The sequence below is a fragment of the Lithobates pipiens genome, unplaced genomic scaffold (assembly GCF_037356315.1).
Source record: "Lithobates pipiens isolate NorthernLeopardFrog02 unplaced genomic scaffold, aLitPip1_a1.2 Scaffold_16, whole genome shotgun sequence".
Taxonomy (NCBI): Eukaryota; Metazoa; Chordata; class Amphibia; order Anura; family Ranidae; genus Lithobates; species Lithobates pipiens.
The window spans coordinates 445982152-446008905 of record NW_027507748.1 but is presented as its reverse complement, the minus strand read 5'-3'; the positions used below and the strand labels follow the sequence as shown (position 1 = coordinate 446008905).

Below are 26754 nucleotides of genomic sequence, written 5' to 3'. Positions count from 1 at the left end.
CCGGCTAGTAGGCACCATAAAGACAACAGAACGGCAGCAGGGAGCCAGGTGCTGGAGCACACTGTTTCAGCACCTGGCACTGGATGAGAGACACTTACTGTGGGTGGAGTTATCGCTGCCCAAAATACAGGAGACAGAGAGACAGAGACAGAGAGACAGAGAGACAGAGAGACAGAGAGACAGAGAGACAGAGAGACAGAGAGACAGAGAGACAGAGAGACAGAGAGACAGAGAGACAGAGAGACAGAGAGACAGAGAGACAGAGAGACAGAGAGACAGAGAGACAGAGAGAATTAACTTCACTGACAGCTCACAATACAGGGGGAGGAGAGGATTAACATCCACTGCCAATCCACAATGCAGTTGGGAGGAAGGAGGTTAAATATAACTGCCACTGACCACAAATTCAGAGAGGGTAAAAAGTTTGGTTTTTGCAGATTTATACTTACCTAGGTGGATGCAGCATCAGTCCGAGAGTCGGGTGCCGAACTAGGCTTGTGGGCAGATCGCCACTCCAGTGTCTGGACCGTCCTGACGTCAGCAGACTTCAGCTCGCCGTCTGCTGAAAACAGGTCGCAGGAGTGCAAAACAAAACTGCACTTCTGTGATCCACAGGAGTGCAAAACAAACTGCACTTCTGTGATCCACAGGAGTGCAAAACAAACTGCACTTCTGTGATCCACAGGAGTGCAAAACAAACTGCACTTCTGTGATCCACAGGAGTGCAAAACAAACTGCACTTCTGTGATCCACAGGAGTGCAAAACAAACTGCACTTCTGTGATCCACAGGAGTGCAAAACAAACTGCACTTCTGTGATCCACAGGAGTGCAAAACAAACTGCACTTCTGTGATCCACAGGAGTGCAAAACAAACTGCACTTCTGTGATCCACAGGAGTGCAAAACAAACTGCACTTCTGTGATCCACAGGAGTGCAAAACAAACTGCACTTCTGTGATCCACAGGAGTGCAAAACAAACTGCACTTCTGTGATCCACAGGAAAAGTGCAGCCAAACAAGTTTAGGCTGTACTACTACTTTTAAACTGCACTGCCACTGACCACACATGCAGGGAGGGTTAAACTGCACAACCACTTACCAACAGTGTAGGGGGTTTAATTGTACTGACACCTGGGGCACGATTATTGCACCCACTAACAATGCTGGAGTTTAATTATTGCACCCACTGACATCAATGCATGGGGTTTTTGTACTCCACATTTAGTTTGCATTGTGATATACTTCAGAAAATACAGAAGCAAAGTTTTGGGCACCGATGTACGAAAATGTGCTATTCTGTGGCCCTCTGGAGGGGTCAGGAGCCGCACTGGTGGCCCTCAAATTTTCCATGATCACCACTGCCTAAGGCAATGCTAGAAAATTACTTAGAACCCCCAATTTCATAAATATATACCATATATTTTACAGTCATGTTACAACCAAAAGCAATTGTTTATTAAGCTTTTGTGTGATAGACAAACACAAAGTGGCACATAATTGTGAAGTGGAAGGATAAATGGTTTTCAAAATTTTACAAATATAATGTGGCGTTTATTTGTATTCAGCCCCCCTGAGTCAATACTTTGTAGAACCACTTTTGGCTGCAATCACAGCTGTAAGTCTTTTTGGGGATGTCTCTACCAGCTTTGCACATCTAGGAGAGTGAAATTTTTGCCCATTCTTCTTTGCAAAATAGCTCAAGCTCTGTCAGATCAGATGGAGAGCGTCTTTGAACAGCAATTTTCAAGTTTTGCCACAGATTATCAATTGAATTTAGGTTAGCACTTTGATTGGGCCATTCCAAATACATGAATATGCTTTGATTGATACCGTTCTATTGTAGCTCTGGCTGTATGTTTAGGGTCGTTGTCCTGCTGGAAGGTGAACCTCCGCCCCATTCTTGTCTTTTGCATACCAACAGGCTTTCTTCTAAGATTGCCCTATATTTGGCTCCAACCATCTTCCCATCAAATCTGACTAGTGTCCCTATCCCTGCTGAAGAAAAGCATCCCCACAACATGATGATGCCACCACGTTTCACAGTGCGGATGGTGTGTCCAGGATGATGTTCAGGGTGATATGCAGTGTTAGTTTTCCACCACACATTATACTTTTAGGCCAAAAAGTTCAATTTTGATCTCATCTGACCAGAGCAACTTCTTCCACGTTTGCCGTGTCCCCCACATGGTGTCTCGCAAACAAGACTTTTTACAACAATGGCTTTCTTCTTGCCACTCTTCCATTAAAGGCCAGATTTGTAGAGTGCATGACTAATAGTTGTCCTGTGGACAGATTCTCCCACCTGACCTGTGGATCTCTGCAGCTCATCCAGAGTTACAATCGGTCCCTTGGGCTGCTTCTTCTGATTAATGCTCTCCTTTCCCGGCCTGTCCGATTAGGTGGATGGCCATGTCTCGATAGGAAAAAAAAAAAAAAAAAAAAAAAAGAGTATGGCACAACTTCAAACCTTTTTAGGATGATGGATTGAACAGTGCTACGTGAGACGTTCAAAGTTTGGGAAATTTTATACCCTAACCCCGCTTTAAAAACGTTTCCACAACTTTATCCCTGACCTGTTGCGTTCCTTGGCCTTCATATACATAGTTACATAGTAGGTGAGGTCGAAAAGAGACAAGTCCAACCTATGTGTGTGATTCTATTTTAGTATTACCTTGTGGTAATACATGGTCATGCAGGTGCTCATCTAATAGCTCCTTGAAACTATCGATGCCCCCTGCTGAGACCACCACCTGTGGAAGGGAATTCCACATTCTTGCCGCTCTCGCAGTAAAAAACCCTCTACGTAGTTTAAGGTTAAACCTCTTTTCTTCTAATTTTAATGAGTGGTCCAGAGAGAAGTGCAGTGCTCGCAACCTTTCCTCATAACTAATGTCCTCCAGACCCTTTATTAGCTTTGTTGCCCTTCTTTGTACTCGCTCCATTTCCAGTTCATCCGTCCTGAGGGCTGGTGCCCAGAACTGGACAACATACTCTAGTTCATACTTCATGATGTGGTTTGTTCACAAAGGTTCTCCAATAAGCCTGCAAGGGTTTCCCAGAGCAGATTTATGAGGAGATTAAATTACACACAGGTGGACTCTTCACCAATTAGGTGACTTCTGAAGGCAATTGGTTCCACATGATTTTAGTTAGGGGTATGTGCGAGAGTGTCGCTTCACACTGAGGCAGCACGACTTGCAGCGAGACTACCTCAGGCGACCTGGACACGACCCCTGCTGCGACTTGCAAAACGTATTCTTTATAGAAGTCAATCCAAGTCACCCCAAAGTCGTACAGGTGGCTTAGTCACCTGACAAGTCATCCCAGTGTGAGCCGACCCCAAGGGTCCTTTCACACGGGACAGATCCGTGATGATCTGCCCCGTAAGCATCCTCTTGCTCAGTGGGGATCGCTCCATCGATCCCCGCTGAGCAGGAAGAGAACAGGTCATTCTCTGCACACTGTGCAGGGATGGACCCGTCAGATCACTGCTCTCCCCTATGGGAGATCGAATGACGACAGACCACAGAGTCCGTCGTCAACTAATCCGATCCTGGATGGAAAAGTAGGCTATTCCTCCGTCACACTTTTTCAGATCGGAGCGGGTCAGATGTCAGCGGACATGTCACAGGAGGGACCTGAAAAGAGGAGGATCTGGGCTGCTCTGTACATAACCACTGCACAGGGTAGCCAAGTATGTTTTTTTTTTTTTTTTTTTTTAAATAACACACAAAACATTTATAAGACTTTAAATAAAAATGTTGAGAGTGGATTAGATATTTTGTTCCCTAATCATATAGCTGTCCATTTATATTTACCACTGCATATAGATATTCAAGAATAAATGTATATATATGGAAAAAGACAGCCGATACCGAAAGGGGGCAGGGTCCATCTCAGGTGCCACCCATTACGGAAGTGTCAACCTGGCATGCCCCAGTCCTCCACTCCCTTCTCCTCTACCACCTCGCACGATTCTGGCTAAAATGAATATCACTATTTTTTTGCTTAGAAGATCGATCAGAATTTTCGTGGCGCAACATCGTTCACATTAAAACAAAAAAAAATTGGGTTAACTTTATCTTTTTTTTTTTTTTTTTATTATTCATTGAAGTGAATTTTTTCCCCCAAAAAAATTGCATTTGAAAGACCGCTGGACAAATACAGTGAACCATAAAATATTGCAGCAATTGCCATTTTAAATCTCTCTCTCTCGCTCTCTCTAGGCTTGACAAATTTGCTTGGAATCTAGGAGCCAGCTAAAAAAAGTTAGGAGCCTGTCCCTGGCCTGACATGGAGACGAGTGAGGGGACGATAGCGTGGCACCCACCTGTCTCCAAGTCATTGCCCATAGCTCTTCGGGACATTTTATTTATTTTTATTTTTTTCAAATGACATTTGTTTTTTTATTGCATTTTAGTGTAAATATGAGCTCTGAGGTCTCTCCGACCACAGATCTCATATTTTAGAGGACCTATCATGCCTTTTTCTATTACAAGGGATTTTTACGTTCCTTGTAATAGGAATAAAAGTGTCAATTTTTTTTGTTTTTAAAAGAACAATGAAAAATAAAAAATTTAAAATAAGAAAAATACATTTTTTAAATGTGCCCTGTCCCGCCAAGCTTGCATGCAGAAGCGAACGCATACGTGAGTAGCGCCCGCATAGGAAAGCGGTGTTCAAACCACACATGTGACGTATTGCCACGATCGGTAGAGTGATAGCAATAATTATAGCCCTAAACCTCCTTTGTAACTCAAAACATGCAACCTGTAGAATTTTTTAAACGTCGCCTATGGAGATTTTAAAGGGTAAAAGTTTATCGCCATTCCATGAGCGGACACAATTTTGAAGCGTGACATGTTGGGTATCAATTTACTCGGCGTAACATTTTTCACAATATAAAAGAAATTGGGTTAACTTTACTGTTGTCTTATTTTTTTAATTAAATCATTTTTCCCCAAAAAAGTGTGCTTGTAAGTCCGCTACACAAATACGGTGTGACAGACAGTATTGCAACGACCGCCATTTTATTCTCTAGGTTGTTAGAATAAATTATATATATATATATATATATATATATATATATATATATATATATATATATATATATATATATATATAATGTTTAGGGGTTCTAAGTAAAGGGGAGGAGATGGGCGGGCAGTGAAAGCTCCATTAGCATTGCTGGCTGTCATACCACAGCCACCACTAGAGGACGCCAGATTCCAGAAGGAAACATAGGACCGCAGAAGGCCTCAAAGCCGCTGCCTCAATTACTGGCCGGCGGCGGCGCGGCCCAACGCGATCACGCCGGGGGGGTGCATGCACGGAGACAGGATACCCCCCCCAGCTGTGCTGCCCAAGGTGGCCAATTCTAGTTGCAAATGCGACCTGGCGCCCGGGGTTTGTCGAGCCCTGAAAAATTATATATAAAAATTTGTTGAGGGTTCCAAGTAATTTTCTATCAAAAAATATTGATTTTAACTTAAGAAAAAAAAGTGCCAGAAAAAGATTTAGACTTTAAGTAGTTAAACTTCCTGCATTTGTTGTTGAAAACTTGGCAGTCTGCTCACATTATTTACACAGAAGTTCTATCCCTTTGATCTAATAAGGAAGCTTACCGTATATACTCGAGTATAAGCCGAGATTTTCAGCCTCTTTTTTGAGGCTGAAAGTGCCCCCTCGGCTTATACTCGAGTCGCCGCTGTCTGACTGCTCGATCAGCGTATCGAGCAGACAGACGGCGGACATTAATTTTCAAAAGCCGCGCCTCCTTCTCCGCCTCCGCCTGTGATAGGCGGAACACTGAATTTCCCAGCAGTCAGTGTTCCGCCTATCACGCACATCCGCTCATTCTCATACTACGGACGAGTATGAGAGGATGTCCGTGATAGGCGGAACACAGGCTGCTGGGAAATTGAGTGTTCCGCCTATCACAGGCGGAGGCGGAATTTTGAATTGTAGAATGGCCGCCGAGAAGAGCGGCGATCCATCGGCACGGCACGGGACGGAGGAGGCACGGCACGGGACGGAGGAGACACGGGACGGAGGAGGCACGGCACGGGACGGAGGAGGCACGGCACGGGACGGAGGAGGCTCGGGACGACGGCGGCTCGGGACGGAGGCTTGGGACACAGGTAGGCTGGACACACACACAAGGCTGCACGGACACACACACAAGGCTGCACGGACACACACACAAGGCTGCACGGACACACACACAAGGCTGCACGGACACACACACACACACACACACACACAGGGATGGATGGATGGATGGATGGATACACACACACACACACGGATGGATGGATGGATGGATGGATGGATACACACACACACACACACGGATGGATGGATGGATGGATGGATGGATACACACACACACACACACACATGGATGGATGGATGGATGGATGGATGGATGCGCACACACACACACACACACACATGGATGGATGGATGGATGGATACACACACACACACACACACACACACACACACACACACACACACACACAGGGATGGATGGATGGATGGATACACACTCAGGGATGGATGGATGGATGGACACACACACAGGGATGGACGGACACACAGGGATGGACAGCCATGTCTCACCCTCGGCTTATACACGAGTCAATAAGTTTTCCAGTTTTTTGGGGGTAAATTGGGGGCCTCGGCTTATATTCGGGTCGGCCTATACTCGAGTATATACGGTAGTTACAATGTTGCAAGTAAAAAAAATAATAATAAAAAAAAAAAACTTGGCGGACTCCATTTGTTTATATGAAAGAATTGGCAACCCCTGCAGCAGGAGAGATCTCAGAGGGGGCGAATCGAGATCACTATTTTTTTTAATGATTAATTGTGCAGCTCTAGTGTGTCATGGAGCTGACCTGTCCGGGCCGTAGTAACAATGTCACGCCTGATCCAATGGCGGGACACTGAATCAGTGTGACGTGATCACAAGAGGCAGCACATTGTTACTGCAGCCCAGGCAATTCAAACCCTGCTCCGTGACATACGGAGATCGCCACTCTGATCCAGGGGCAGGCAGGATGCATATGACGGGCATTGGTGAGGCTGCTAGGCACAGGCAGGCTGCATATGACGGGCATCGGTGAGGCTGCATTGATCGCTTGTATCATGTCTGCAGTCTCTGACCATCTCCTGTATCATCTGCTAGAGGTGCACCAAATGAAAACATTGCCAATACTATTAGCAGTTCGTTAAAGTAAGAGATTGCAATCATGATACAATAGATCAATGCAACCTTGCCAGTGCCTGTCAGATGCAGCTTCACTGTTGGCTGGATCAGAGTGTCGATCTCCCGCTGTGTCACAGAGCTGCAGTTGGATTTTCCAGGCCGAGAGAAACAACATCCAGATTCCTGTGATACGTCACGCTGATTCAATGTCCCAATCACAGGAGGCGGGACATTGTTACAGCAGCCTCCCACACAATTCAGCTCCATGACACACGGAGATCGCCGGGGAAAGGGAGAGCGGGAGAGAGGGGAGGATACACCTGCAATATGCAGCACCCAGGGTGGACCCCGCCCCTTTTTGTTGCCATTAAATCTGCACTTTTTTTTCCCCTTTCGGGCGCATGCCAAAAAACGTTTTCAGCTAATATGTTTCGGTGGCCAAAATTTTGTTGCATCACTACTCCATACACAATACTCAATCTCTCTGCAGCCTTTAATACTGTTGACCATCCCCTTCTCAAAAAACTCCACTCTTGGCCTGCAAGACTCTGCTCTCTCCTGGCACTCCTACCTATCACAGTGCTCCTTCAGTGTGACCTATAACTGTTTCCTTTTCTCCACTTCTTTCTGTAGGGGTGTCTCAAAGTTCTGTCCTTAGACCCCTTTTCTTCTCCACTTACATACTTGATCTGTTAATTCCCATGGCTTCCGGTACCACATCTATGCTGACAACACACAAATCTCTACTCCTCACCTCAGTCTCCGCTCGGATTACTAACATAGCAGCATGGATGTCACTTCCTCAAAACGCAATCTTTCTGAAACTGAGCTCATGTTTCCTCCAGACCCATCCCCCCACTTCTCCATCAAGATCAATACAACCATCAGTCCCACCGCTCATGCCTGGGTACTAGGTGCAATCCTAGACTCGGACCTGTCCTTGCAGGCCCAAATACAATCACTGGAGATGTTTCAGAGGTAGTCTGCAAGATTTAGACAGCCTATGCCCCTTTCAAACCATTGAAACCAATAAACAACTTATTCACTCCCTTGTCATCGCTCGCATTGACTATTGTAGCTTCCTCCTCATTGGCCTATCTCTCCCCAAGCTATTCCCTCTTTAGTCTATCATGAATGCTGCTGCCAGACTCATCCCCCTTACCAACTGTTCAGTGTCAGCCACTCCCCTCTCCAAACCCTCCACTGGTTTCTCATTGCCCAATGAATAAAATTCAAAACACCAATTACAAAGCCACCTCATCTCCAAATATCACCCAAACCGTCCTCTCAGCTCCTCCCAAGACCTTCTGCTTTCAAGCTCCCTTGTCTCTTCCTTCCACGCTAGTCTCCAGGACTTCTCCAAAGCCTCTCCTAGTCCCTGGCACTCACTACTCCCAACTGTCCGGTTATCTCTTACTCTGTCCACTTTTAGGCAATCCCTGAAAACTCATCTCTTCAGGGAGGCCTATCCTGCCTCCAGCTAACAACCAAATCGTCTACTTCCTTCATCCGTTCATCCCACAGTCACTAACTTTCATTTCACCAGCCCCTCCCTCTTAGATTGCAAGCTTGCAGGAGCGTTTTGAATTGTACTGTTGGTGTATGGTCTCCCTTCAGATTTTAAAGTGCTACACAAACTCGTGCTATATAAATCCTGAAGAATAATAACCGCAACAGAAATACAAAAAATAAAAAATAAAATGTACCTTCTACTGAGCCAGATACACACTGACCAGATATTCCAGTATTAAATAAGACCTCTTTATAAAGGGCTGTTCATTCCATCATAATTTAGTAACGTGTGGTAAAACACAAACATGGTCAGGAAACAAGGTGACAACGCATGGTGCCATGTGTTAGTGGCATCCCAACACATCTACAGAACAACCTCGCATTGCAGGTTATGGGGAAAAAATTGAAATAAAAGCATGAGAGATTTTTCTTGTGTTCCATTCAAAATAAAGCTGTGTTAATGCATGAAAGTGTGTTGCATACATTACTGCAACAGCCCATGACCCGAACAGGCCCTGAAACACCAGCCTTGTAGGGGGGGAACAATATTTTCAAATATCAGGCTAGACCTTTATTGCTCATTTCTTGGAAGCTGTATTGTCAAACACTGAATTGTTTGCCTTCTTCAGAACAGCATAGAAAACTGCAGGCTTAGCAGTTGCTGAGTTTTATGTTCACAAATGTATGCTGTAATCCTTCCACCTAATTGCTTCATGACTCAGAGTTGTGTTTGCAGCAGGAATGTACACACTGACAAGTCACCAAGACAGAGACACTCCTACCCAGGGCGCTGCCACATCTTCCGTTTCTTGCTTATTTGAGCACAGCCAATCAAACATAGCCACTTCACACACCTCTACAGTTCTCTATTTTTAGGGAAGAGACTAGTTTATGTTAATGCACGTTGAGTCACACAATGTGAAGCATAGCTTTTCAAAGACTAACCTACAGTCATTTAATGCAGCAAGAACTTTAAACCAGGAAATTAAATTATGCTAGTTCTAATGAATAAACACATGACATATATACACACACACACATACACTATGTATAGCTACCATCTGAGCATGACAGAAAAAAAAAAAAAAAGGCACATTGCAACACACATCTAAGGGTTAACTCAGCAGTACATGTCTGCTTTCCGGTAAAACACCCACCAAAGTTCCTGTTCAGCTAGTTCATTTTGCAAAAATGACAACATATACTGTACTATAATTTCAGTTGTAATATCATAAAAGATTGACAAAAAGTAATCAATTTACAGATTTATCTATCATTTCTCAGCTTTTCCATAGTGTGACAATTTGCACAGTGCTTTGTTAGTCCTCAATCTTAGCCTACAATCTAATTTCTCTAGCAGTCACTAGTACTCATTCTGGGGCCAATTTAAAGAACCACCAACTGACCTAACAGTAAGTTAAGACTGTAGGTGATGAACAAGTGCCCTGGTAAAAATGAACTCTGGTACCTCAGTGCTGCAAACCAGTACTAACCACTGAGCAAGTTACTAACACCTTCTACTAGGACTACTTATCAAGCAGATTTTGAAATGTTGAACACTACTACAAGCTGTTCTAAGATGCAGTGGCAAGCCTAATTATATGGAATAATTTCTCTGGTTCTGAAAGGGTTAGGTCTTATGTTTCACAAAAAGAAGCTGCAATGACGCCCTTCAGCAATAAAATCAATACGCTCGACAGCAGTATGATGCAGCCTCTTCTCCCCAACTTGCCTAGTATGCATTTGTGCTTTATACAGAACAATTCCAGGAATTCAATCAGGGAGTGATAGCAGGGCAGAGCACACAACTCACCTTTTCTGCTGATATGAACTGAGGCCAATTGTCGTTTCTGCCTGCAAACAAATACAGAAAATCAAGATTAAAGTTTATAATGCTTCAGCGATAATAGCTGGATCGTGTAGCGCAAACGCGGACTTCCACAAGTTTCTATAGAGAGTTTTAATTAAAATATGGTTCAGATACCAATGACTTGCAGTAACCCACAAAACTAAGCAGGGAAATAAAAAAAATTCTAAAGAACTTGCTGCACTCAGTTGTGCCAGTTTTCTTGCACCAAAATGCTATTAACACAGATATTTAGCGGCAATTTATTCTGTTGCACAGCTAAGCAATACTAAACAGTAGTAGGGAGAGATCATCCAACAGATTAACAAGGTTACAAGAATTCTTTTGGCAGATCTAGAATAGCACTGGAAGAGAATAAAATCTGATCCTGGCCATCTCTTCAATTGATAGTGTGGTGTGGTTTTTCTTTATTTATATTTAATTCTACCTTTTTTTAATAAGTATATTCTCTCTACCTGTCCTGTACAATGGTTCTGCACAGAGCAGCAAGATCCACCACTTTTCGTGTCCCCCATCAGCGCTCTTGGCTCTTCCTATTGTTATGGCAGCACACGTGCACACTCACTCATGAGTGTGTCCATAAAACACACAAAAGTGGGATCGGCACCACCCCCCTTCTAACTGGCTGAGATTTAGTTTTTTTAAATAACAAAAAGTAAAAAAAAAAAAAAACACGTTATTAAGGCTTACCTGTAGCTACCCTGGATATCTCATAAATCTGCACCGTTTAGGAGATATCCCCCCTGTGCCTGTATGTGCCAAAGTGATCGTTCCTGTGCCACTACCGCTGGTTTACAACCACTTTAAAGCGTCCATATCCCCCCCATGTTCACGTGCAAATTCTCACGTAGGCCCCACAAGCATATGTACACGGTGATTGCCCCACAATGCAAGGTATCCCCATGATGTGCAGAGCGAACAATAATTCTAGTGCCAGACCTTCCGTTTGATTCAAACCAGTATCAGCTTTTAAAGTGTCGCCTCTGGATAATTTAACATACCGTAGTTTGTACTTATTCCACAGGCATGAGCTTTTTAGGTAACATTTTACTTAGTGTAACATCTTTTCTATTTTATCAAAAAGTTAGGTATTCTATGGTGTTCGTCTGTGCTAAAAAGTAATTAAATTGCATCTCTCCAGAAAACGTGTTTGGTAGACCGTTGGGCAAATATAGTGATCTTGACACAAAAAAATTGCAATGCGCACAATTTTATTCTCCAGCATTGTTTTGGGGGGTGGGGGGTTGGGGTCTTAAGTAATTTTCTAACAAACAAAAAAAAATAGGATTTTTAAAACAGCTTACCTGTAAAATCCTTTTCTTGGAGTACATCATAGGACACAGTAATTACTTGGTGGGTTTTAGGCCTACCTTCAGGTGTTGACACTGGTATAACCAATACAGGAAGTTGACTCCCCTATATAACCCTTCCTCCTTCCAGGAGCAATCCGTTTTTGTAGCCAAGCAATATACTCTCACCCCATAAAACAGAGGGGGGGGGGGGGGCGGGAGCTCTGTGTCCTATGATGTACACCAAGAAAAGGATTTTACAGGTAAGCAGTTTTAAAAATCCTATTTTCTTTATCGTACATCATAGGACACAGAGTCTCAAGTAATTACTTGGTAGGATGTCCCATAGCAATGCTACTTGAGGGGAGGGTGACACAACCCGCAGGGTAACCCCCAGACCTGAGGACTTATACTGCTGCCTGCAGCACACTGTGCCCGAAGGAGATATCCTCATTCCATCTTGCATGCACTTGATAAAATTTTGCAAATGTATGTACTGAAGGCCAAGTCGCGGCCTTGCAGATTTGAGACCGGAGGCCTGGTGAGACACTGCCCAAGAAGGACCAACCGCTCTGGTAGAGTGCACCTTAACTTGAAAAGGGGGAATCTCTCCCTTTAAATTATAAGTTTGAATTATAACTTGCCAAATGCACTTAGCGACAGTGGATTTTGACGCTGCCTGTCCCTTCTTAGGACCCTCTGGCAGAAGAAATAAGACATCAGTCTTACGAATCGGAGCAGTTTTCTTAAATACATTTTCACTGCTCTCACTACATCATCAAGACAATGTAGTGACTTTTCTTCCCTGGAACATGGTTTTGGGAAAAACGATTGCAGGACAATATCTTCATTCAGATGAAAGCCTGAAACCACTTTTGGCAAAAAACCTGGAAGAGGGCGTAACACCACTCTGTCCTCATGAATAAGCAAATATGACTCCTTACAAGAAAGAGCAGCCAATTCTGAAATCCTCCTTGCTGAGGATATAGCAAACGAAAATATCAGCTTCCTAGTCAGAAGGACTAAGGGAACATGCTGCAATGGTTCGAATGGCTGTTTTTGTAACACTGACAAAACTAGCAGCACTCCTTGCATGAAACCCTGGACTAAAGAATGCATAGCAAGCAGTCTTTAAAATAAAAATTGATAAGGCTGACACTTGGCCCTTAAAGTGGTTGTAAACCCTTTCAACCAACTTTGACCTACAGGTAAGCCTAGATTAAGGCTTACCTGTAGGTCCAAGAAATATAAGAAGTTGCTCCGGGATCCATGGCAGCGACGAAGAGGAAGACGGAGGAACGCTTCGGGGGCTTCGTTCTCAGGTAAGTTATTCATAATGAGCTAGTATGCTATGCATACTAGCTCATTATGTCTTTGTCTTGCAGGATTTTTTAAAAAGGGTTTACAACCACTTTAATAGTACTCAGGGCCAACTTCATCTCTACGCTTACTTGTATAAAGGTAAGAATTCTGCCTTTGATATATCTCCGAGGGTACCAACCCTTGGACGCACACCAGGAAACATAAGCTTTCCAGGCTCTATAATATATAGCTCTAGAAGCTGGCTTCCTAGCATTAATCAAAGTAGAGATAACTAACTGGAAAGCCCACGTTTATTCAGAACGTGGGTTTCAATAGCCAAGCCGTTAAATTTAGCGTTCATAAAGTAGGATGGAATATCGGCCCCTGAGATAGCGGTCTGGCCTTAGTGGGAAGAGCCCTGGACCCTCCACTGTCATCCTTATGATCTCTGCGTACCATGACCTTCTGGGCCATGCTGGTGCTACCAGTATTACCGATTTTCTTTCCAGCTTGATCCTGCAAAGAACTTGAGGTAGCAACTGAATCTGGGAAAACTGCATAGATCATTAAAAACTGATCCCACGGGGGTCGCCAACGCATTTGTTCCATATGCGAGTGGGTGCCCTGTCCTGGATGCAAAGTTGACTAGCTTAGTTGAATCTGGATGCTAGAAGGTCTACGTCCGGAGTCCCCCATCTTTGGCAAACAGCCTGAAACACCTTGAGGTGAAGAGACCATTCTCCCGGGAATAACTGCCGGCGACTTAGATAGTCCACCTGCCAATTATCTACTACCAGAATGAAAACTGCCTATAGGCATGGGACATTCTCTTCTGCCCAAGTTAGAATCTGGTTCACCTCTCTTTGAGCTGAGAGACTCTTGGTGACCCCTTGTGATTTATATGCCACAGCCGTGGCATTGTCGGACTGGATCCTGGCAGGACAATTCTTTAACCTGGAGATCCAGGTTTCTAGAGCCAGATACACTGCCGGAAATCTCTAGGATGTCGATGGGCAAGGCTCCTACTCCCCAGCCTGAAAGGCTGGCCTCTGTCGTTACTACCTTCCAGATAATTGATCTGAAGGACTTTCCCTTCAGCAGGTTCCAAGATAGTAACCAACTGTGGCTTTGGGAAACTCATGGGGACAGCCACATTGGCAAGTCCAAAGCTTGAATCGTTTTGTTCCAAGCAGACAGAATACTCCTTTCAGTTTCGAATGGAATTGAGCATAGGGAACTGCTTCGAATGAAGCTACCATCTTCCCTAACAACCTCATGCAAAGGCGAATTGAAGGATCTCTCTTTGACCTGATCATCCCCACCAGCTCCTGTATGGAGCCGATCCTTGTGGGAGGCAATAACACCCCTTTTCTGGGCTGTGCCTATGATCAGGCACAGATACTCCAGCCTTCTTAGTGGCTTTAAGGGGATTTCTTTAGGTTGAGAATCCAACCCAAACCTTCCAGGTAACTGCTTGTGATGGCTACACCTTGCTTCAAGCAAGCCACTGACTGGTCTATTAACAATAACAATTAACACCTTGGTGAGGGGAGATGCCTCTTCATAAGGAGGTCTTGTATTCTGCTTATATTTTCTTTTGACTGGCAAAAGAGTACCATTTCCGCTGGAAATTGTTTGAACGTATTTATCCAAACTATCGTCAAATAATCGTTCTCCCTTAAAGGGGAAACTAGTTAGAAGGTTCTTACAAGGTGTCTCAGCTGACCAACCCTTTAACCAAAGGGTCCTTCGCATATGTACAAGTACAAACGCAAGGTGTGATGCCTGGTGAATAGAATCCTTCATAGCGTCTACAGCAAAGGGAGCTCATCTGAGAGCATCTGTGAACTGGTCCTTTAAAGACTGACAGATGCCTATAGCTGCAATTGCAGGTTGAGCAACAGTACCTGCTAAGAAAAAAGGGATTTTAACAGACCTCCCAACTTCTTATCTGTTGGATCTTTAAGCATAAGCACATTGTCCACTGGGTAAGTTGCTCCTTATAGAGGAGACATTTATAAGGCATACAAGTTATATTGAAGGAAAAAGCAAAGCTTCTTCCCTTACCTTGTCCTCGCTGCAGGATACTGCTGATTTAACAGACAGATCCAACTTTCACCCATCACAGCGGGCTGCGTTTAAACACGCTCAAAGACTGGGGCCCTTTTAAAAGGGGTTCCGCTCCTTTGGGCCTTGTATAGCACCCCTCAGGACAACTTTAGGAAATGTAGCAAGACCAAAAAGCGTCCTGGTTCCTAGGATCCAGCTCTCAAAGAGAAGCATTACATGCAAAACCTCGTTCTTGCATCAAGGGCCAAGTACCAGCCTATGGCCTCAGTGATGAGGATGGATCTGATTGTGAGGGTTTCTTTAAATCCAGCATGGATCCCTCCTGGAGCTCCGCAGAGCACATCTTCACTCGTGACCAACACCTTAGACACTGGCAAAAAAAAACTGAGTGCTTCTGGAAGGAGGAGGGGTTATATAGGGGAGTCAACTTCCTGTATTGGTTATACCAGTGTCAACACCTGAAGGTAGGCCTATAACCCACCAATTACTTGAGACTCTGTGTCCTATGATGTACGATAAAGAAAACTGCATTTTTTTCCCCCTCATGTAAGTGAGAGATGTCAGGCTTTGGTCAGGATGGCAAATTGGTTCTAAAGGATTTTTTTCCTTCCCTGTTTGAAAATAACACGTCTATATATTTCCTGCTCTGTGCAATAGAATAGCACAGACCAGCCCGAATCCTCCTCTTGTCAGGTCCCCCGCTGGCGCTCCTGGCTTCTCCTCTCTTGCTGGTGCCCCCAATAGGAAATGGATTCCCATGGAATACTTATGCCAGCTCGCACACGAGGCCCGCTGTCTGTCAATGGTTGTACAGAAGTTAAATCAGTAGATTGACTTCTGTAAAACCACAGTGCCTTTTATATGTATCGAAATTCTGTCCGGTTCCTGCTGAACAAAGGTAATTTAAATCCATTTATGCTGCTTTCGAGCAAAAAGGGCCGCTGCCATGCTGCACCCACTAATTACTACGAAAAAGGATTCAAGGTCCAGCAGAGCACACTAGAACAGGTAATGTTTGCTGAAAAGACTGAAGTGGCTGGATCCAGGAGTAAGGCAAGTATATGACAAAGGTGGGTTTTGAAAAAAAAAATAGGATTTTTATAACCGCTTACCTGTGAAGATCCTTTTCTTTGAAGTACATCACAGGACACAGAGACAGTAGTTACTATATGGGTTATAGGCAACCTTCAGGTGATGGACACTGGCACGCCCAAGACAAAAAGTGCACTCCCTATATAAACCCCACCCACTACTGGGAGTGCCTCAGTTTTGTAGCCAAGCAATACATGTGTATACCAAAGAAGGGAGGGGCCTCTGTGTCCCGTGATGTACTTCAAAGAAAAGGATTTTACAGGTAAGCTGTTATAAAAATCTTATTTTCTTACCGTACATCAAGGAACATAGAGCCATAGTAGTTACTATGTGGGATGTTCCATCGCAATGGCAACTGAAGGGAGGGAAACAACAAAAGTAGGGCACCAAGAGACTAGAGGACTTGTACTGCAGCCTGCCGTACACTGCGCCCAAAGGAGATATCCTCATGACCTTTTACATCTACTTTATAGAATCTGGTAAATGTATGGACTGAAGACCAAGTTGTTGCCTTGCAGATCTGAGCCATAGAGGCTTGGTGATGCACTGCCCAAGAAGCACAAACAGCCTCGGTGGAGTGCGCTTTAATATGAAAAAGGAGGAATTTTCCTTTTTAAACCATAAGTTTGAACAATCACTTGACGAATCCATTTAGAAATAGTAGACTTCAATGCTGCCTGTCCTTAGGACCTTCTGGCAACAAACAACACATCTGTTTTACAAAACTGAGTGGTCGCTTTCAAAATAGACCTTGACCACCCTCACCACAGCATCAAGAGAATGTGGTGACTTTTCTTCCACAGAAAGGGGTTCTGGAAAAAAATGAAGGCAAAACAATATCCTGGCTTAAATGAAAACCTGATACTACCTCATCCCAATTTCCTACTGAGGTGTTAACACAATCTTATCCTTCTGAATAATCAAATATGGCTCTTTACAAGAAAGAGCAGCCAACTCTGATACTCTTCTTGCAGAAGATAGGGCAACCAAGAAAACCATTTTCCTCGTCAAGAGGACCAAGGGAATTGGCTCACAAGGCTGTTTTTGTAAAGGCAACAGGACTAAAGTCAAGTCCCAAGGGTTCAGGAGTGATTTAACTGGGGAATTAATCCACGTTATCCCCTGAAGAAAAGTTATGAACCAGAAAGGGACATTGAAAAAAAAAAAAAATACAGATAAGGAGACACTTGGCCCTTGTCCTTGAAACAAAGTTGTCAATCTTTTTGAACCTGGGTGCAAAACAGATCCACGTCTGGAGCTCCCAATGTTTGACATATTGACAGAAAGATGTCATGATGAAGGGACCATTCTCCCAGGAACAATTGTTGGTGACTCAAATAGTCCACCTGTCAATTTTCTATCCCTGGAATGAAAATTACCAATGGGCAAGAAATGTTGCCTTCTACCCAAGAATGATTATTCTTCATCTCTCTGAGCCACACAGCTTCTTGTACCCCCCCCCCCCCCTTGGTGATTGATGTAGGCCACTGCTAGGGCATTGTCGGATTGAATCCTGACAGGATAATTACATAGTCTGAGCGTCCAGGCTTCCAGGGCCAGTATGCTATACATACTAGCTCATTATGCCTTTGCCTTGCAGGTTGCTTTTTATTTTTTTATTTTTTATTTTTTTAACCCCATGGGTTTACAACCACTTTAATGATCCCAAACCAGAAGTTGGCTCATTGACAGACTGCGCTGCTGTCAGTAAAAATGTAGAGCGGACCAACCCAGTGAGATATTGTACCAACAACCTTTCCTGCGAACCGGATATCTCCGTATCAGGTTCTTTAGAGGAGATGTTGGCCTCTCCCTGGTCCTTAGAAGGCAAATTGTTCTCTCTTGCGCCTTATTCCTCAGAATGAGGGTCCTGAGCAATGGACGGGGACCATGCTTGGCCCCAGTCTGGAATGCAAATAAAGCATACATTTTTTGCTACAAGCTTAACATTTTTGAAGAAAAAACCTCCTGGGTAATATACATAGGGGCTGCAATGTTAAGAGCAGCTGCAACACTTGCCTCTCCTGATGATTCGCTCTGACCAGCCATATCAATCTCAGGGGAGGATGCCATCCTCTGAAATGGTTCTAGGCTGCCGTGTGACTGTAGTAGTCTTACTAGAGCCACCTTTTGAGGAGTTTATCCCCTTTCTGCATTAAGCATGGCAGCTCTGCGTATAACCACAATTTATGCTTTAGGCTGAAGATTGAGTATTTTGAGTAGCTTGACTTGAAGTGGAACTAAACCTTCCTATAGACCGAGGGCAGTGCTATCTTAGCTTTTATTCAGATGTTCAGTTGCCATGGTGGTGTAAATATGACCAGATATTATGCCAATCCTTTGAAGGCTTCAAAATCTGTCAGGGAGCCAACATATGCAAACTGAAAATGGTGACAGTTATTACCAAAATAATTCTTTGAATGTAGCATACACCAAGCATGTTCTAGTAGGCAGAATGTAAAATGAAAACCCTGCAGAAAACAGCACTGGAATGTTTGATTTAAGATTTAGCAACATTACCTCAAGCTTTTGATATCACTACGAATATTATTTACTAAGAACAAAAGCAGATTACAAAACAGATGAACAAAATGCTGCTTATGGAGGACGTTGTACAACAAGTAGCGCCGATTACTTTATGCTGCCAATTTAGTCCTATTACAGGCAGTCCCCGGGTTACAAACCAGACAGGGTCTATGTAGGTTTGTTCTTAAGTATAATCTGTTTATAAGTCGGAACAGGTACATTTTTTTTTTTAAGTGTAGATGAAGCCAAAAATATAATTTTATATATATATATATATATATATATATATATATATATATATATATATACACATATATACACACACATACACATATATATATATATATATATATATATATATATATATATATATATATATATATATATATACACATACACACACACACACACACACACACACATACATACACATACATACACTTTCTGGATAGCAAAGGGAAGTTAACACTAGGGGTGCACTGCATGGGTTTTTTGGTGCCGAAACCGATAACCGAAACTTATTTTTAAAAAAACATTTTTATACAGGAGATGGTCAGAGACTGGGGACCTGGCACAGGAGATGGTCAGAGACTGGGGGACATGGCACAGGAGATGGTACAAGACTGGGTACATGATACAAGAGATCAGTGTAGCCACCAGCCTGTGTCCCCAGTGCAGCCACCCTCCCCGTAGAAGCCAGCCTGTGCAGGGGAAGAGGAGAGGAGAGCCACCAACACGGCCTGGTTGATTAGAGCACTGGGAACACAACAGCTTTCATTTCAATAGCTGTGTGTTCCCAGCCGTGCCCCATGACATACAGGCCCTCCTCCCTTGTCCGTGCACTTTGATAGACAGATCACCCATCCAATACTGGGACGGGTGATCTGTCTATCAAAGTTCCCCAGACAAGGGGGAGGGGCTGTATATGGCGGCACGTAACAAACCGCTATTGAAAGGACAGCGGTTATGTTCCCGGTGCTCTAAAAAACCAGGCAGCAGCTCTCCTCTCTATTGTGCGCTATAGGACACCCCCATGATGCACGGCATCAGGGGTGGGGGGCTCTGCCCCATTATCGGACATTTTTCTCTTTCGGCAAATTGCCAAAAAGGCCATTTTCGGCAGATAAGTTTCAGCAGCCGAAGTTTCGATGTATCCCTAGTTAACACCTCTAATTTTTTTTTGCTGTCTTTGCCCCTGTTCAGAAGATTTCACCTCACCTTTCTGTCCCAATGACAATTGGATTTTGAAAATTTTGGGTTGCTGTGGAAACAAGCCTTGGTGATAAAGCATCAGTGAAGGTACATTTTTCCCCAAAACTCTTACAGGAGAGAATTTCCCTTCCTTGGGGTAGATTTCCTCTCACTTCCTGATGTCTCCCTCTGTTTGTAAGGCGTTGTTTTTAAGTCGGATGTTTGTAACTAGGGGACCGCCTGTATAAGAAACCCGTTTGTCATTCTATCAAGAAATGAATCGCTACTTTAGAGATTATTCACAACAGATCTTTTTTTTTTTTTAGTGGGTCTTCCCTACTAAAGGTTCATATTGCTTAGGCAATATTCAGACTATTGGACTTTATTTCCCAATTCCCCTTAACTGGGAGTGAAGTTAGAACACTGGATCTAAATGCTTAAACTTTTACTGAATCCGATCAGCATAACATATATACAAATATACTATAGTTTTAGGAACCTCTGCGAACACTCCAAACATTTATGAAATTTTCATCCATCCAGATAGATGCAGGCTAGGCTCCGCTTCCAAACTCCGTAATTTCAGTGAAAATCTATTTCAAAAGGGGTGTGCTGTATACTTACTTAAATGGTCTCATTCTATTGAATGTAAATACCATAGTGATCTATTTTAAGGAATATGGAGGAATACATATGTTGGAAATTACCTCTAAAAGGCCTCCTTCATCGAATCGAAGCACTTCAATAACATTGTCAGACTGGATGAAAGCTGAAATTGAAAAAAACAGAAGTGAACATTTTATTGCTTAAATGCATAAAAGCAGATACAAAAAAAAAAAAAAAAAAAAAAGAAAAAAGGAAATTACAGTATTAAAAGATTTTAGATGTCATTTAACATGAGATCAATACATTTATGGCTATTTTTTCTAAATACAGCTTTTACTCATATGTATGTGACAGACATTGTTTTCTATACTTACTACTGCAGCATAGGGATTGCGCTCCATGGTAAGACCACACTAAAATGCAAGACAACTGACAAAATCAACATTTCCCTCCCCCCCCCCCCCCCCCCCCCCCATCTAGAAAAATTCAACTGTCAACCTACCTTTGCAAGATTTTAAAAAAAATTTGGTGAACAAAACACGCCTTACAAAAGAGAAACTCTACAAAACCACAGCTTATGGGCCTCTGAACAATATGAAAGGTTAATGCTTTCCCGAAAGCCTTTTAACCTAAGCATACACAAACTGAAAGCTCTATTCAAGAATCCAGCTGCATGGGAAGCCATAAGAATTTTTTAACTTTCAATATTTTTAACATATTTAAATTAAACCGGTCACAACCAAGGCACCTGAAAATAAAAACATATATGATAAAAATAAAAAAAAAGATGCATGTCAAAAAAATGGCCAGTGAACCCGGAGATATTGACAACTAACAATTCCTGGAAACCAGCTGGACATTTTTTTTTATATCTCCCCTCATACTTGCAATCACTACTAAGCATTCCCATCCAGAGCCACACAGCCTTGCACCAAAAACAAACCCTGCAGAGTAGTCTTCATCCTGCCATGAGTGTTACAGCCCAATTAATGTGGAATCATACTAATGGAGGCCTCCAGAGGTGCTGCAGAATACAGCTCTCTCCACAGGATTAAATGAGACCATGACTTGCATGCCAGGTGCATACTTACCTCCAACCTATGTAAATATTAAAATCCTTTGTAGGAATTTTTCTCCTGTTAAGTAGCTTCTCAAGCTGGGAAGACAGACCCATAGAAGTTATAGGAATCTACCAAGCAGGCATCATCAGGGTTGACACCATATTCCCCAACATGGAGGCAAGTATGCATCTGTGGGGTGGTACTTTAGATTGAGTAGAGGGGGTAAAAAGTGTACTTTAAATTTTCAAATTTGATCCCAACCTTCCTAAAGATATTGGTTAGTGAGGACACTTAAAAAGTAAGTAGAATCAGAGTTGGAAGCGGCATGGCCAAGCCTGACTTAAGGAAAAATTCTCATATGACCTCAGCTGCCAATATAACCAAATACTTTTGGACATGTGGATTTCACAAGGTAATCTCATTCTCTATGTATGCACCGTTTTAATCAAATACAGTATTTTGTTTGCCCAGGTTTACTAAAACAAATATTCCTCATATAATTTTATGGCACCAAGTCAAATTTTTTAGCAGAATTTATCCATTTGAATTAGGGCATTTTCCCCATTTAATAGGTATACAGAACAGCCGTGCCTGAGCTCATGAGGCACAGCAGAACAAAAACAATAAATGCATCAATGTGGTGTACCAAGGGGCACAGCGGATAAGAAAGTCCTTTACACATTTCCAAGTAAAAATATTGCTTTGGCTCATCTTTACAGAACGTTATTGCCACATCTAGTACTAGCAAACAAGATGGAGAAATGGGTAGATCGGTAGGTATATCTATGCAATTTTACTTGGCGAAAGAGTGGACACATTTAAGAATTGGCTTCAGCCTATACATTAAAAACTAAGTAGAACAGGAAAGCAAGTGGTTTTGTGGAGTTCACTAGAATGATGTTTCAGCTCTTACGCATGCACCAAATGGGTGTGTGTTAAAAGTCACAAATGTAATGGGCTTGTTTAAAAGCTCTCACATATAGCCCTCACCACTTTTCCCCTTGTAGTTGTAGATCCATGCAGAAACATACTCTTCAAGCAGTTTCATAGTAAAATCAGACATCAGATGGCAGCAAGAAATGCAAAACAAAAAAAAAAACACACACACACACGATCCATGAAAATGCACTCTTAGGCAGTCCATACATTAGATTTTTTTCCCCAGTTCAACTAGAGGGTCGAACGAAAAAAATTGATCCAATTCCCCCATCCATACATTTTATGTGGATGGAGGAATCCACCTGCTGTGCTATTGTATTTTTCCAGCAGGGAGCCTTCCCCACCAGAAGCATACAAGGATCAATGTTACCAGCTATAGCCAGCTGCACTGATCATTCAGGAAAAACCCAACAGGCTGGTTGTATACAAGTCAATCGACTTGTGTACAGCCTTCCCATACATGTACTGAAATTTTTCCGGTCCTGGTTTAACAGCATTTCAATGTATGGCCATTGTTAAGACTAACCATACATGTGCTTGTCCAGGAAAGCATAGATCAGGAATACACCTCGATGTGAGCCTCATCTTGGGGGAAGCAGATTTGATCGGCCTGAAAAGTTCATCCTGGCGAATGTCATTTTCCCCACAGAAAAATATACCCATTATCTGCTGCTACGCATAAGGTGATCAAAGCATGCAGATTTGTGTTGGTATATACTCGAAAAAAAAAAAATTATGCTAGTCAGAGCATCTTTAACCACTTCAGCCTCAGAAGGATTTACCCCCTTCTTGACCAGAGCACTTGGTGGCGATCTGCAATTTTTATCGGGATTGCGACATTATGGAGGATACATTGGACAATTGACACTATATTGGGACCATTGTCATTTATACAGCGATCAGTGCATATCTAACATCAGACTAACAAAAGTGAAGGGGATTAGACAGCAAGCGTTAGTGCAGGTTCACACAGGGGCAGCTTCAAAGTCACCCAAAACTCCTCCAACTCTGAAGCCACCCTGTACAGCGAGACCTGCAAAACGACTTCTGTATAGAAAAGTTAAAGCAAGCCACTCTGAAGTCGTCCCCAAGCAGTACAGGAACCATTTAGAACGGTTCCATTGCACTGCATGGAACGTGACTTGTCAGGCTGACAATTCGCCTGATGGGTCATCCCTGTGTGAACTGGCACAGGAATAGCAGTCCTAGCAGATAGAACAGCATCAGTGAAGGACCTGGATGGGGAGATTTAGGCGAGTATAACTGACCTTACCAGGTGAGGAAAAAGCCAAGCTCCCTTTCACACTGAGGCGCTTTGCAGGCGCTAAAGTGCTAAAAATAGCACCTGACTGTATGGTGGTTATTTTGTCTGTATCCTTGTTGTGGCCTGGTTGGTCCTCTTTTCCAGTGATAAATAAAAAAATAAATAAAAAAAATATAGCACCTGCAAAGTGCCCTGAAAGAGCCGCTCAGTGCACTTTAATGTGAAAGCCCTGAGGGCTTTCACACTGGAGCGGTGCACTTGTAGGATGGTCAAAGAAGTCCTGCAAGCCGCATCTTTGGAGCGCTGTAGGAGTGGTGCATTTACCAGTCCTAAAGCGCCCCTTCCCATTGAAAACAATGGGGCAGCGCTCCAAACCCACCTGCAAAGTGCCGCTGCTGCAGCAGCGCTTTGCGGGTGGTTCTAACCCCTTTTTTTGGCTGCTAGCGGGGGTTAAAACTGCCCCGCTAGTGGTCGATCAGCAATGCTCAAAATAGCGGCGCTTTACCATCAGCATGCTGAGCGCCCCAGTGTGAGAGGGGCCTAAGAGCTGGCAGGATGGGTTAGGATGGGGAGAGTATAGAATTTGCCCAGAGCTGAGCTTTAAAATGCTAGGCGATTTTAAACTTTAAGCCCTAGTTTAATAAGGACTTCAAACGTGTACCTAGTTGTTTACATGGAGTTCATCTTTAACCTCGAGACCCCAATGTTTGGAAACTTAACTGAATTTCCAGAGATCAGCAAAGACAGCTCATCTGTGGGCTGATCAGAAGATGTTAAAGAGTATAGGTAGCATGCATGTACTACTGTGCTAACAAAAATAGATTTTTTTTTTTAATCAAGCATTATAAAAATAATTGCTCCCATTCATGGCTAAAAAGGAACAAGAAACTGCTAAAATAAACTTTATGGAAGTGAACATCTTAAATTGGATTATCAAGCAATAAACATATGTTTTTAATGTTATGTTTCTCTTGCTTGGCCTGATCAGAACACACACTTCCCAAGTGTACCTTTGACATTTTACTCGCCTGCCAGCCATGTCTTGGCTCTACTGCCTGCACATCAGCATAAAGTTAAAAAGGTGGAAAATCAGATACGTCAATATTTTAAAGCTGAACTTTAAAAGAATACTCTTGCAGTGCCCCTCTTACCCTGCAATGCAAGGTATAAAATGTTTGTGAAGTCTAGGAGGAATTAGCTGTAATTCTTGCCTTCTTCGTTGCCCTGAACATTTGGCGCTCTCCTCACATACAGTACAGGACTGCCGATTCTGCATTGCATGCATAACTTAGTGAAACTGCTTTACATTACACCAAAGAAGTGGCGTCAGGATAGCAGTCACACAACATGCTGAAATCCTTATACTTACCTGCTCTGTGCAGTGGTTTTGCACAGGGCAGCCTGGATCCTCTTCTCAGGTCCTTCACTGCTCCTTGCCCCTCCCTCCTGTTGAGTGCCCCCAAAGCTTGCTATGGGTGCACTTGAGCCAAGCTGCAGCGCCGTCTGTCCTCTCAGATATGGTGCTGCCATTAGGTCCCACCCCCTCTCTTCCGATTGGCTGACTGACAGCCACATGAGTCAACAGCGCCACTGCGATGTCTCAGCCAAGCTGGAAGAGAGTCCCGGACAGTTGAGGGACATCGCTGGAGAGAGCTGGGGCTCAGGTAAGTATTAGGGGGTGCTGGGGGGCTTTTTATCTTAATGCATTAAGATTTAAAAAAAAAAAAAAAAATCCATCTGCCTTCACAACTCTTGTCTGTGTTGCTTAAAGTCCATCTAAATCCAAGAACAAAAATCAAATATATTGCAGATTTCCAGCCCATAGATGTGGTGCTGCATTTGTTTTTTCTTCATTTTTATTTCTTTTATCTTCAGCTATAGTGATCACCTAAAGTGATGCAGCCAGAATAATATGACTTATTCCAGTAAGAATGGTGTTCTAGCTCATAATAAAAACAGAGTTGTAACCCTTTGGGTAAAATTAGTTTAGCATGCGCTTCTATTTTTTTCCATCCTGTTGAACTATGACCGAAGGGTTAAGCCACTAACATACTCAAGGAAATGTGCCAGAAATGTACTGGAGTAAATCTTAGAAAAGGAAAAAAACACAAGGAATGAATTGCTGCATTAAGAAAATGTATGCTCACTTTAGCCGTGACTGTTTTGTATGTCTGCCAGAATCACTGACTAAAAGGGCAGAGGTGGATGCCCTTACAAGTGAGTAATGATATCTTAACAGCAACCTGAACACAGCTCCCTGTTAGAAGGCTCACCTGCCACGTATGCAATCACTGTCATCAGCTAGGCAGAAATTTAAACTGTTGCAACTGTCCAGGAATCAGTTAACAGACCAAAATTAGGGGTAGAACAGAAAATACTGTATAAATTAGTCATTAAACAAATACACAGGTATGATGATGGATGTCAAAATATTTATCTGTATAAATACAACTTGCAGTTACTGTTTTTATTAGGGCCAGCTCACATCAGAAAAACGCACAGAAACGCGATGTGCATTTCTATGCAGTACGATTTAAGCCCATTCATTTTGAATGGCCTGAATTTGCACACCGCCAAAAAGTTACTTGGAAACTCACTTCAACTATATTGCATGGTAATTCTGTACCATGCGATTCAGTGAAGGCAAATGCAAGGCGTGTGTGACCTGCATTTAGGGCTCATTAACTTAATATTGAAACTGCAGTGCGTTTTGAATTTGGTGCAAGAAATGCACACGGAACGTGGGTTTCCAGCACCACATTCTGGTGTGAACTGGCCCAAAGACCCCCTTCACACTGGGGCAGTTTTCAAGCATTTTACCA

The 26754-nt window shown here is 43.1% G+C and overlaps 1 protein-coding gene across 1 annotated transcript in view; it reads right to left on the bottom strand.

Moving 5' to 3' along the window:
* TMEM131 (transmembrane protein 131) overlaps positions 1-26754 on the bottom strand; it is a gene marked incomplete in the record, with an annotated part of 262694 nt that overhangs the window by 205054 nt on the left and 30886 nt on the right. The window contains 2 exon segments of the mRNA XM_077482768.1: positions 10539-10579; positions 20770-20831. Of these exon segments, the coding sequence (XP_077338894.1) occupies positions 10539-10579; positions 20770-20831 (103 nt within the window).